General features: G+C 35.7%; 1 protein-coding gene across 6 annotated transcripts in view; it reads left to right on the top strand.

The window, feature by feature from the left end:
• The window catches only part of VPS13B (vacuolar protein sorting 13 homolog B), a 417159-nt gene that overhangs the window by 49755 nt on the left and 353565 nt on the right, over positions 1-13839 (top strand). For 5 of the 6 annotated variants that reach the window (XM_042834797.1, XM_042834830.1, XM_042834804.1 and 2 more), the window contains exons 8-12: positions 2857-3125; positions 5671-5766; positions 6100-6222; positions 8255-8392; positions 9462-9549. In XM_042834797.1, the coding sequence (XP_042690731.1) occupies positions 2857-3125; positions 5671-5766; positions 6100-6222; positions 8255-8392; positions 9462-9549 (714 nt within the window). The remainder of the gene's footprint in view (positions 1-2856; positions 3126-5670; positions 5767-6099; positions 6223-8254; positions 8393-9461; positions 9550-13839) is intronic. The other variant, XM_042834815.1, reaches the window with a different exon arrangement.

Genomic DNA, 13839 nt, shown 5'->3' with positions numbered 1-13839 from the left:
GTTTTGCTTTAAGGAATGTATAAACTTGCTGGTTGTGATTATACTGTTTGCTGTCATTAGTTTGGTCGTGTGAAGAATGGGTAAAATACTGGAAAGAGATTGAAGAGAGACTACCATGCTGAAGTTTGACTTATGTAATGTAAGGGAGACTTTCTTAAAGAGTAACCTTTAAGAAAATGGGGAGAGAAACGGGAAGGGTGGAAGTGTGAGAACTTGTGAGTTGAGATGAAGACAGTTCACTGGTGCAAGCAAAGCAGAACAAGGAATTCATCTGCAGCTTCTCATTGGCAAGCAGATGTTCAAGGCACTTCTGGGTAAGCAGGACTCATCATGCATATGAGTACTTCTTGAGAAGAGAAATGCTGTCACTCTTACTGTCTCCCACTTCTTTCTCCTCCTTCAATGTAGATTTTACACAAAATCATTTGGCACAGGATATCCCTTTGGTCAATTTGAGTCAGCTGTTTGGCTGTGTTCCCTTCTAGTTCCTCATGCTCACCCAGATCCTTGCTGGCAGGTCAGCTCAGGAAGCTGAAATGGCTGTGGTTCTGTGTAAGCGGTGCTCTGTGACAATGAAAACATTGGTATATTGTCAACATAGTTTTCATCCTAGATCCAGAATACAGTACCACATGATTAACTCTATCCCATCCAAAATCAGAATATTTTATGTAGTACAGGTATTCAGAGCATACTTGAGATGTTTGGCTCATGTACATAATGAAAAAACTAAGAATGCTTTGGTCACTTATAAATTGCAGAGCTGGCTTGGAGAAGCATTACAAAAAGGGTGGTAAAATGTTTTACTTTGCTAATACTGTATGATAGTTTTAAGTATTAATATATGTTTTGCAAAAATAGGATTTTATTTTGATTAAACTACATCTACATGGGATTTACGTACTTCACATAGTTACAAAAAAAATTCTACAAGGAGCTGATGGAACTAAAGGAGAGCTCAAATTATTTTAGTACTCATTTTGTCATTTCCCTGCTACAAGCCTTGACTTTTGTATTTTTCCCTTTATTCTTCATTTTATTAACTATTTCATTCTGATTTGATTGTATTACTCCTTCCTCTCAGTATGCCTTGTGACTTTCTTTTTGCTTTGATGCCCTTCTAGTGGGTGTTCTGAGTTGAAGGCAAGACACAATGCAGCATCACAACATAAGGTAGCATGAGAGTTCATGTGTTCAAGGCCTGCTCTAGAAGAGTGGAACATTTTGAACAAAGTTTCCCAGCATTTTAGTTTTGTTGTACTTCCTTTTTTTAATAAGACAAAATGCTTTAACTGTGCATTGAGAGTTTTTATCACCATATTTCACAATCATATGTATTTGCTCTTGATCAGTAGTTAGCATAGTTGATTGGAATCACAAAGCTTTTATATTTAAAAACTTACTTAATATTTATATTTCATGTGTTATAAAGGAATGTAGGTCGTATTTGTTTTCACAGGTTGTTGCAGGCTGTGGTAGCAGGTGTATCTGCATCTTCGTCTTCTGTCTTACAGTATATAGATATGATTTTAGTTTATCTGCTATTCTGTCTTAATGACTTCTAAAATATTAATAAAAACTATTACACTCATTTTGCATTTTTTACTGCTGTCTTTTGTGTGTACACATACTGCAGCAAGAGGAACTTTAAGTCATGGCTTAACAGGACTGCATGGAGTTGGTGTGGACTACATGGACCAACATAACCCACATACTCAACTTCCAGACTTTTTCTCTTTTGGCACGCATTCCACCATTTCTTTTGTGCTTGCCAAACACAGTCTAGGCTAAACTACTTCAGCCATGCTTGATACTGGTTCTTTTTTTTTTTTTTTAGGGGAGTTGGAGGGAAGCTTGCTTTGCCCTTATGAGATGTATTCAAGCATGTACAGAGGATTCTGTTGCGTGTTTTTTCGTGTTTTTTTGCTTTCTCCTGTACTGTCAGTGTCTACGTAATTCGGACACCTGTTCATTCTAGTGTGAAGACTAACAGTGCTAAAGCTATTATTCTTCAAATTAGCCATTAGAATGGGTCCTCTGAGTTTGAAAACAAGTAAATAGAAATTGAATATGCTTGTGTTTGTTTGATAGAGTGCTCAGTATCTTTTTCCCTAGGGGAACTACACTGCATCATGCGCAGTGTATGGAACTGTGGAAGAGTTAATACCATTCTAGAGTCTCATAAGAATGATGATGAAGCTAGCCAGGCCAAGTTAATTGTGCAGTGCACATTTGGATCAGGAATCTTTGGAAAAATACCTCCGTTCTGTATATTATTCTTTTCCACAGAAAATTGTGTTTGGCTTATTGGTTTACAGATGATGTGTGCTTTTTGCAAAATTTAGAAAAACCTGTATCTTACAATACTTGAAACAAAAGATGTTTTCAACCTTTATTTTTGGTGCTGCGATGTGTCTACATCTTCCTTGTTATAGCTTTTGCAGATGAATTCATTTTTTAATTTTCATTTTTTAAATTGAAAGCTATAAGGTAATAATATGTCAGTATTTAGTAGGATTTAATTTGCTGCTTCAGAAGGTGCCTATTAAAAGAAGTCTTCAGTACCACATGCTTTCAAGACAATTTCTGGTGTAGTTGCAAATGTACCACAATAAAATTTTTTGCAAAAACCCTTAATATTTTGAAGAGGAAAATCTTTCTGAAACAAACAAGTATTTGAAAGCTTAAGTAGAAATTTTTAATTACTAAGCATATATTCTATGACTGTACACAAAATATTTCTGAATAATATAGGGAGTCTTGTACTAGACAATTTGCATGCTCTAGTTTTGAGTACAATAAATGAACAACTAAGCATGGGTGATTTGAAATTTGACTTAGTTCTTGTATTAAAAGGTGCAGAAGATGAAGCAGGCTCAGTAATGCAATATCCCACGCAATATGTTACTCAAGATCCTTATCTGCATCAAGATGATGATCAGCAACAAGGATGGGTTTCTTGGGCCTGGTCTTTTGTTCCTGCCATTGTGAGCTATGATGATGAGGAGAATGAATCTAGTGGAATCGATGATGGAACAACACTGCATCAGCAGAAATCTCAGTCTCTCAAGGATCCTATTATTTCGGTTGGATTTTACTGTTCAAAGGCAACGGTGACTTTTAAGGTGAGGATTTTAAGAGTTTGTTGAGGGTGCATAAAGCTTTTGTGACTGTTTATCTACTGTTTGATTTGAGACTGGGGATATTACATTGATGAATAACAACAGGAGAAAAGGGAGTGTTGTAATTTAATTTCACATAATAATACTTTGTTAACTTCAGTGAAAGGTGGTTTTGCTATTTGAAGTAGAATTCAAGTGCGAACACTAAAAGAAAAGGAAGCCTGTTAATACACTCGGATGAATGCTTTGTGGGGAAAATCTTAAAAGGCTTTCTGTGAAAGTTTATTGTGGTATTCTACCCGTCTAATGCTTGTATTATTATGGAAGGGCTCTATCTTGATAGTGCATGAGAATGAGCGTTGGGGGAGTTTGTGTGCAAATACAAATTTAAATTGATAATGTTGTCTTTTCCACTTGAATAAAAAAAATAATCTAAATAGTTTTTGGGCTTCTCTATAGATCTTTCATGAATTTGCAGAAAGGAATAGAGTTGGAACAAGGTGCTGAAATGTACTGATAGAAATAAAAAAAAAAAAATTAAGGTTCTGATTTGGCAAAATCAGCATGCTGAAGTATATGCAAGCTGTTCTAGATGTACAAGTGTAGTAGCAAGTGGCTCTTGGTTTAACAGTTAATTGTGTTAAGTGAACACCAGAACTCTTCTGAATGGGAAATAATACTGCTTCCACCAGCAGAGGAATTTAAGGTTCATTACTATGACTTTTGAGATGTTTGGATGAAGTGCAGTACTTCAGTAACACTTGTTTAATGTTAATGCCCTTAGTATCAACAGCACCTTCCCCTCCCTTTGCCTGTTTGGCTTGCCATTTGTGTCAGAGACAGTGGTTTCAGTGGTTGCGTGACTCCTTGTTTTTGTTTGGTGCTGTAGCAGAGCATTTAGCATCTCGGTAGTGGGCAGAGAGAATGAGACAAATGATTTTGAGAGCTGTGGGTATTTTGTAGGGGATGTTTGTATCTTTGGTCTCCTGTCAAACTTGACTGCAAAATTTAAGGGCATGAAGCATGAACAAACATGTTCTTTTGTGAATCTGTTTCAGCCATCGTTTTTTTTTAAAAAAAAAAAAAAAAAGGCTAAATAAATTATGGAGACTTTTCTTCTGCCTTTAATTAAATCTCTGGGACACCACTAAAAAAAACTTTGAGTTCTCATTATTGTGGTTCAGCATGTTCTTTCTTTTGTGCTTTGTCATACACTATTAATTTGGTGCACCCTTTCCTCATGTGAGAAAGCTTGTTAAAATAAGTAATAACTTTTCTTGAACAGAATTGGCTGGATAAGGCCTTCATAGAATCAGAATGGCCTGGGTTGAAAAAGACCATAATGATCATCTAGTTTCCATCCCCTGCTATGTGCAGGGTTGCCAACCATTAGCTTTCCTAGTGTTTCTTTGGCAAGCTTGTGCGTTTTGCAGTAAGAAGTGATAAAAACTACTTAGAATATAACATCTTAAACTATAAATTTTAAATGTGAAGTCTAAGACTAGTATGGTGACATTTAGGAGGAAAACAGAATTCATTGTTCTGCTTACATCCAAAGAATGTATGGAATTAATTTGTGGTTCATATTTTGGTTAAAAAATAAGGTCAGGTTTCTGCATTAGCATTCTGAGCAGTTGATATCATTTCAGCTAAAAATCATGCCAAATTAAATGTTGCGTTTTCTAATAACAGTGAAAATGATTCTTGTAATGTCTGAATTCTTGTAATCAATTAATTGCTTTTCCTCTACAGTAATTGCACACAGCTGAAGGGTGATTAGTGACTTTAAAAATCCAATTTTCTTGAACATTTGGATTACAACATTTTACTTTGAAACAGCAACCGTGTATGCAGTCCTGATGATTATAGTGAGAGCTTGTGGATTTCTAATATAAAAAATAGAATTATAACTATTTAAGCTGCTCAACATGAACAGTTTATTTTCTTTAAGTGCAAAAATACTCTGGAATGTTTTGTATCTCTTCTTCTTTTGTCTTAGCTCCAGATTATATGCTTTTTAAACAGAGTGTATATGAACTAGCTTTTTTAATGTTTGTATCAAATCATGCAAGAAATATGAACGTGTGTTTTTTCTGAATTGCCATTTTTTAAAAAAAAAAAACAACAGCAAAATAAATGATTGCAGTTCAAAGTGTTTCCTTAATATCAGTCTGTTTAATTTTTTTTTTTGTGGGAAGAATAAATAATTCATACTTATGGATTTTTACAGCAATTTACAAACTAATTTAAAACCACAGTGATCTAGCAGCGTATCTGTTTCATCTTTCACATAGTTTCTCTTTACAGAAGTTGTAATTTGCTTATCTAGTGGATGTAAAACTTCTAGTTATGGCGTACTTCAACTAGAAGTTGAATATGAGAAGTTCTGATATGGATAATGTGGCACAGCTGTTGAACTGCACCTGTTTCCTGCTTGTTAATAAATTGTCTATAGTTGAATTCATCTTCATCAGTTCTGTGTATTAATGACATTGTCTGTTTAATGCTAATATTGAATATATATGGTGTTTATCCTATTGTTTCATAGCTCACTGAAATGCAAGCTGAAAGTAGTTATTATAGCCCTCAGAAAGTAAAATCCAAAGAGGTTTTGTGCTGGGAACAAGAAGGAACCACAATTGAGGTAATATTCCAATCAATTTTTTATTCATTACTGTACTGTACTATTTACTGTAGTCTATAGTTTGAGACATAACATTTTTTGAAATTACTTGATGACTCATTTTCATATTCTGCTGCTGTTTGTGTAATAATTACATGTAAAAGAGTAAGGGATTAACCTGGCGTCTGATCACTGTAACACTAGAATTTTAGAGAAATTATGAATATCATATTTGTTTAACTCAACTATTCATTAGAGCACTAAAGATATGAAAGTCAAACATTTCCATTTAGGTTTTTTTCTATTTGTTATGGACGGCAATTCTTCAAAATATCACACTTTTTCCCTCACTAGGTCCTTATGAAAGGTGAACTTTTCTTTGATTGCCAAATAGGTTTTGTTGGCTGCCAAGCTATGTGCCTTAAAGGAATTATGGGGATTAAAGACTTCGAAGAGAACATGAATAGGAATGATGAAGTGAGTATATTGAAGTATTAGTTGACTTACTGAGCAAAGCAGTGCTGGTATGCTTTGTTAAAATATTCGATTGCAAGAATTGGAAAAGTTGGTGTTGTCAATTGTCATTTAAGTTTTTTGGATGTGTCAATAACAGAAAAGAGCTCAACGTGTTTTCCTTTCAATTGAAAAGACTAGAATCTAGGAGTGAAAAGTTGCAGAATGTAAGATTTTTTTTTTTGAGAATCTCACTTGCCCCTTTTGTTTCCCCCCCACTCATGATGTATTTTTGCTTAGTTAGATCTTGTATAGCAAATTGTAACACAGTTAAATTTTTTTTTTTTTGAAAGTACAGAATTCAATAGAAGTTCAGTGTAATGATGTGTACTAAGTAATAGAGATAATAACAAAAATAGTGAAGAAGTATATTGCCTCATTTTTCAGTTGTCAAGTGAAATGGAGTAAGATGCTCTGCTGGCCTTGTTACAGGCGAGGAAGAACTGGTTGGGGATTTGAGAGTGCATGGCAGCTTTGCCTGCAGGAAATAAGAGACTGATGTTTAAAACTGTGAGAAGAGTGAGCAAGTTAAATAGTAGAATGGTATCCCTTGGCTTCAGAAGAGCATATTTGGGCGGGATTCTGTGGAATGCTGTTCTAACAGGATAAGAGCCTTAAACCTGGTTGAGCTTCAAAAACAGCTTTCTGGTCAAGAGACTTGTTCTGATGTGCAAAAAACATAATTATGGCAGAAGTGCAATATAGATGAACAAAAGTTCCTGACTGCACTGAAATATGACTGCACTGAAATATGAAGTGAAGCATATTTTTGCATAATGGAAAAAATTGCTGGAGATTAACTCCATTTTCTGCTAGTGGACTGTGCTACTATGGAAAAACTGAGTGATATGCAGAATACATTGACTTTATCAAAGCCTTTTAATACAGCTTGTCCCACAGTGTTTGGGTCACCGTGCTCAAAAAGATGCATTCAGAGGTACCAAGTCCAACTGGTAGCTCTTTGCTTGTGGTATTCTTCAGGAGTCACTCTCACACTGTGCATGCCCTCCCCTTGTTGTCAGCGCCAGGGATCCTTTCTCTCGCCATTCTTTCATTCAGTTTGATGGCTCCTTGAGCTGACTCCCTTATCTGCTTTTCCTGTTATCCTCTCATATTGGTTAAACAGGGGGATTGTGAGCTAGTATTGCCAGATAGCTGAACCACTGAGTCACCAGCTGAAGTATCTGGCTTAAGGTTAATTACTTGAATTTTGGATTGCATGGAGTGAGTGAATGACTGTCCTGAAGATTAGTTGATAAAGGACTTTTGGCCATTGCTCCTTTTCCGTTTTCTGCTACACTCTAGGTTTAAATTAAGAAAAACTCTATGGGAGCAGTGTTGTTGACACAGCTTTGCTTGTTCTCTTTGTGTTGCTACACTTGGGACTTCTTGCTTTTCATACAGGTTCTAGCTTTGATGCGTGTGGTTAAGAATGGATAGCTGACAAAAATCAATCTCACATAGGTTGCCTTTTTGAAGGAATGACTCTTGGTAGTAAAGTTTAAGTTTAGGAAAGAGGATTTGAGATATGGAGAAAGAATGTCTAACACCATGAAGAAAGGAGAATGTTAAAACAGGTTATACACTGAGATAACTAATGGTTTTGGATAGGTTAAATGAAGCATCTGAAAGATACTGGTCAGTCAGAAGTGGAGTAGGTAGTGACAAGATAGTGTATTAGTAAGACAATGGAACAGATTTCAGAATAACAATGGTCAGAAGTTATTTTCTCTTAAAACTAGTATGTGTTCTGCTTTATTAGTTGTACTTTATTACCTTAAGCTGTTCTTATTAACTTGAAAATGGGGTGAGGGAGTGGACAGGAACTTCAAAAAAAAAAAAAAATTAAAATGATGTCTTGTTTTCATTCATGATGAAATATGTGACTGAAGTTCATGTATTAGTGTGTTAATCATAATTGCTATTAACTCCATTTTTCTTTTTTTTTTTTTTTTTTTTTTCCCCTTTCTCTATTATGCTTGACTGCTTTACCAAGGAGGCCTACTTCTTTAGCTGTGGAGAAAATACGAGTGCAAAAGGGAAGACATATCTGACTAATTCACTGTTTGATTACAGAAGTCCAGAAAATAATAGTATTCGTGCAGAATTTATATTGGATGCAGCTCATCATAAGGTCTGAGAATTAACTTCTGTATTATAACAAAAAAACCCCACTTTCTAATGCTTTCCAATGAATGGTTGTTTTTAGATCTGTGTACTGTTAGAGATTTTGAACAATGCTAGCTACAGAGCAACTGCAGGGGAAATTAGACATATGAAAGAAGGAAAGTCCGGTTTATACTTTTTTACACTGAAGCAATAGCTTGTTCACAGTCTTCAAACAGACTCTCTTGGAAATCTGGTCTGGGGACATATTAACTCTTTTGGGTGTGTGCTCTATTCCTCTACTTAGAGGAAGTTTTGCTAATTCTACCTTAGCAGAGACAGATTTTCAGTTACTATTTGTCTGTTGTACATTAAAACTAAATTATCTGACTGTCCCAACCTACTAAAGGCTGGATGCAGTGACCAAGATGGTCACTTCCAGGTGTGATGCCCTGTGTTGTTAATGTACTGGTAAGCCACTTACAATTTTGAATATATTAATTTTTTTTATTTTATTGTTATTATATTCTCCAGTACTTATTAAGTTTAACATGAAGACTTGCATTAAAAATAACTGAAATTAATTAGTGAAATCACATACATATTCAAACACCTCTCATAGTTTTAAGTTTTAGTCTTCCCTTGACCTGTTCGTTTTTATATATGTGTATATATATATTAAAAATACTCGGTGGCATAAAGTCTTGCTAAGCTATTACTGTTAAAAGATAATATAAATAAATTAGCTTTAGTTTTGAATGTTGTTAATTAGGCAGATCTGTTGGATGCAAGGGGTCAAGTGAAGAATATTTACTCCATTAAAGGTACTAATTAACTAGAAGCTATTGATGAATTGGTCAGTATGTCCACTGGAATTATGGATGTGCCTTTGTGTGGCCTCAAACAGAAGTTATATCACCTACCAGAAAGGTGAATTCTTTGGGATAACCTCTGTCCTTTGTTTTGATAAGCCTTTCAGTGTGTTGATGCTCAAATCCAAACACGAATATATCTCTCTCATACCGGCCTATCAGTTGGTAATCTCAAGATTATTTCCTTATACAACATTTTCTTTGTTTGCTTTGCTTTGTTGGTAGGAGACCTACACAGAGATAGCTGGAATGCAGAGGTTTGGGGCTTTTTACATGGATTACTTGTACACAATGGAAAGCACCAGTGGCAAAGGTACCTTTTTTCTTTGTTTACCATGTTAAATAATTGAAACAAAGACACTACAGACCAAACTGGTCCTTGACCAGTTGTCCTCTAACTTACCTTAGGTTTACCATCATGCTCGTACTTAAAGGGGTTTCATCTGCACTGATGTGTTTGGCTGTTTGTTCTGTTGTTGATTGTTGGTTTTCTTTCTTATTTTTCTGCATAAGTTATTCAGATGATACCACTTCCAGTCAGTGGCTAGACTGAAAATAATTTTCTTATAGCAGCAGTAAGGTTCATTAAGTATGATATCCTTTTTCAAAATTACTATTGTTATTGACTTTGGAAAGCAAATGTTTTGAGATATCCTGGAACTATGTTGACAGTCTACTTGATGCAGAAGATAAGGACTCATTTTCTCCTTTGAAGAGAATACAAGGTTGAAAGAAGTATACCTTCAGAATAATTCAACTGACAGTGTAAGCGAAGGTGACTTTCATGGTTGCAGAGAAGAGGGTGGGGAGAATTAATCTTTAAAAGTATACATCTCAATGATTTTGTAAGCAAATGCTAATCTAAAGCATGCACACTAAGGTATTTGTTAATTCTAAGTAGTTTTTCAGATTCCCATAAATTCTCTTTTAATTCTCAGACAGAATAGATTTGATCAAGTATGTCTACTTTGAATGTCAAAAAAAACCACCTGTTCAAGGTAGTTAGTGTATCAGAAATCATTCTAAATATTCTTATTATATATTTATTATAATTAATTGCAGTGTGACTATTGTCAACAATGTATCTATTGTTGACTAGCCCTTCTCAGAAATTGCTCCATTCAAAAATATTCTTTTTTTAGCTCAAGCTCCTGCTATTTTCCCCTCTTCAGTTTCTCTTCTATTTTTTTCAGTTTGCTTTATCAGGATCTTAACTTGTATTTTCTGTGTCATTCACAAGGAAGACACCTCATAAAATGTAACAACTTCCTATTGAGCCTTTCAGTGTGTTTTTAGTTCAGCATTACTCCTGTAATTCAGCTACCTTAATACATAAGAGAATAGAGTAGTTAATTTCAAATGCATTATTGAAATTCTTGCTTCTAGAAAAACAAACTTTATATTTTTAAATACATTAATTTCTTTGAAAAGTAGATATGACACTTTGTTTTCTAGGTAATTTTCTATGTTGAAAGACATGCATGTAGTTAATAGAACATGAACAAATAAGGGTGAAATATATTTAAAACAACGTATAAATATTTCAGTTTTCTGATTACTATTGAAATCTTGCTACATTTTTAATATGTGATATTTAATCTTTGTATATATTTTACTTCCTTGTTTTGACACTAACAATGTTTTAATTACAATCAGTGCACACCACCTTTCTCTTTAAAAAAAAAAAAAGCTAGCAGAGTTTAAATTATAGGAGGTAGTTACTGTGATTGTAAGATTTTTATCTATTGAGGCAATTTTGGTTTGACACCTTCTTTGCCCCTTTAACCTTTTCTGAAGCATACGATTACTGATTAAACCACGAGTACCTCCTGGATAACATTAACCTCAGGAGTTTTGTCTGTCACTTGCAGAAATGCATTAATCACTTCCAGTATTTTGAATAAAAACAAGATAGTGAGTCATGCACAGAAGTGTTTTGAAGTTGTTCTTTATTTTTCTGTTTTGTTTTTTTTTGCTTTTCATTGTAATGCAACACAGTAAATTCCTTGAAACATTTTGAGGTATGTTATATTGATCAATGACTGCATGACTAACAGATCTGATGGAGTGTAGTTTTTAAGTTGCTTTGTTTATAAAGTATATCTATTTTGATGACACGTTTACTTTGCAGCACTCTGATGTGAAGCTTTTGTCAAGCAGAATTGGGCAAAGGTTTTGTGAAGGGCTGGATACTCAGTGATCAGTAACCTGGTTTCCCTTTATGCATCTGTACAGTTTAAAAAGTAACCTGTAAGCACTGAGTTCTATAGAAATTAAATACATAATTACACTTAATTTTTACACAAACTGGTTTGTATAAATAGTGTTGCTTCAGCTATCTTTAAATCTGAAGTATGTTGAAGTGAGTTTGTTTTTCTTCATGTGAAAAAGCAGACCATTATTAGGCCATTATTAAGCCTTCTAGAGGCTTTTGGCCATGTTATTTTTTGTGAGATTAAGTTTTTTTGCACTTCCTTATAGTGTTTGTCAGAACTGAACACAGAAGTGCTGACAAAAATGTTAGTTGCTTGTTAAATAAAGCATACCCTGACAGCAGACTGTATGTTGACTTTTTTTTGTTTATTAAATAGGTTTTACGCATTAGTTTCAAGGTTTGTTTTGTTTGCCGTTGTTTGCCATTTTGCATTCTGTAGTATTTCCATCTTGAATAGTCTTTGTATGGTAGGAACACTTTGTTCACATTCTCCATCAGAAATACAGAGGCAAAGTCATGCGAACTCCAGCCTTGGGGCTTGCCTGGGCTGCACTGAGTGGAAAGGAGTTTTCTTGGGCCACATGTATGTACGTTGCACCAAAAATGATGCCTTCTATTTATTCCAGTGGAAACAATAAGCAGTAACACTGCTGTTTTTCTCTGTAGTCACCACCATTAGCTTTTCACCAGCAGTGAGCGAGAACCTTTATGTTGCACTTTTTAAAACAAACAAACAAACCAAAAACAAATCTACACCAGCAGAGATGACCGCTGTCACCACTGCTGAAACATGAAACACCACCCAATGCCCCACTGTGCTCACGTCCACTGTTTGGCCTCAATCATGTTCAGAGAGCAAGTAACAAAAGTTATTTTGCTATATGAAGGCAGGAATAAGTTGTGATTGTGAAGCAAGGGATATTTTTCTCTGCTAAGGTAAGTCCTACGTCTGGCAAAAATACACAATCAGATTGCTATTTGAGTTGAATATTTGATTGCAACTCTGTACATTCAATTTGAAAATTTGAAAGTTATTTATTAATGTCTACTGAAAATAGAATTGCAAATAAATAAAAAAGGATAATGTTCTGATGATCTTGAAACCTGTCCTCAAATTCCTTAATCAGGATGGAAAGCAGGGCTGCATATATTTCGCTGTTCACATTACTGTATTTAACCATTGCATTAAAATACATACGATTCTTTGCTGTAACTCGAGTCAGCACAGCACTGCGCTGTTCTTGTGCCATGCACTCAGTCCAGACTGCCCATTGCACACCAATGTTTGGTTGTTGCTGAGTGGTGGATGCGTGCCTCAGGCTGGGCTGCTCAGTGGGACAGAGCTGCCACCATGATGGCACGGGGCAGGAGGTGGTTGCAGGCTGGGCTTGGCAGCATGCAGCCTGCAGGCCGGGGGCTGGACATTCCTGGGCTAGGTGCTTTCACTATCCACTTCTATTAGTCTGTTAGGACAAAGCTAGTATTCCTGCAGTTGTCAGGCCTGGGGATGTGTGCAGATTGTTAGGCCAGCTCTGTGGCATATTAGACATAGTCTCAGTTTACTAGGCAACCTTTCTTGCCTGTGCACTTTTGGTAGAGAATGATTTAAGCACAAGGGGAAAAAAAAAGCATTCAAAGCAACCTCCCTTCCTCTTCTGTTGAGTGCGCTTCGCCCAGAGTTGAGACTGGTCTCCTACAGCTGACAGAAGACTAAATTTCTCTCGGATAACCCTTGTTTAAAAAAAATGAGATTTCCCTTAAAGTTGTGATGTGCACTGTGCCCTGCTGTTCTACTATGAATCCTTGGCTGCGTAGAAGTGCACAGGTCCTGTGCATTCTTGACAAGATGGTAGGCTGGTTTTCTGCAGCAGCTGTGGTTCCCGCTGCCCAGTCTGACCAGCTGTTCTTCACTTGCCCCTTATGTTAGTATGGGCAGGTTGTCTTGTTGAGGAAGTTTGCATAAATAGAATTTGGCGACGCAATGATTTTCCAGGTTTTGTGTCATAGTTCTCTACAAGTGTGAGAAATTTTATTTGCATCCAGGTGGATAAGTGAAAAGCAGTAGGGGTAGGATCTGCCTTGCATAGTGAGTTGGTGTACAAGATCTGGATTGGAGAAGAAAGAGTTAAGAGTTCGGAAATTATTTGAAAAATATTAATGATGAAAGGCATAATGGGAATAGTAGGTGCACTATGTACATAGCCTTTGGTTTCTTTGGCTTGACCTCATTGAAAGGCTACAAGGAAAGTATGCCGAATGGACAGCTTTCAAATGGTGTGTGTGCATGAAACTGTGAACACCAAGGTGAAGCGAACTGCAATGACTTCCTTGCCTGTTTATTTCCTATTTGTCACAGTTCTGACCATAAAGTTATGAAGTATTGTGCTA

This window comes from Centrocercus urophasianus, unplaced genomic scaffold (genome assembly GCF_019232065.1).
Source record: "Centrocercus urophasianus isolate 14NV4802_14NV808 unplaced genomic scaffold, USGS_Curo_1.0 seq_11, whole genome shotgun sequence".
Taxonomy (NCBI): Eukaryota; Metazoa; Chordata; class Aves; order Galliformes; family Phasianidae; genus Centrocercus; species Centrocercus urophasianus.
The sequence above is the reverse complement of the archived record's forward strand: the minus strand, read 5'-3'. Positions and strand labels throughout refer to the sequence as shown.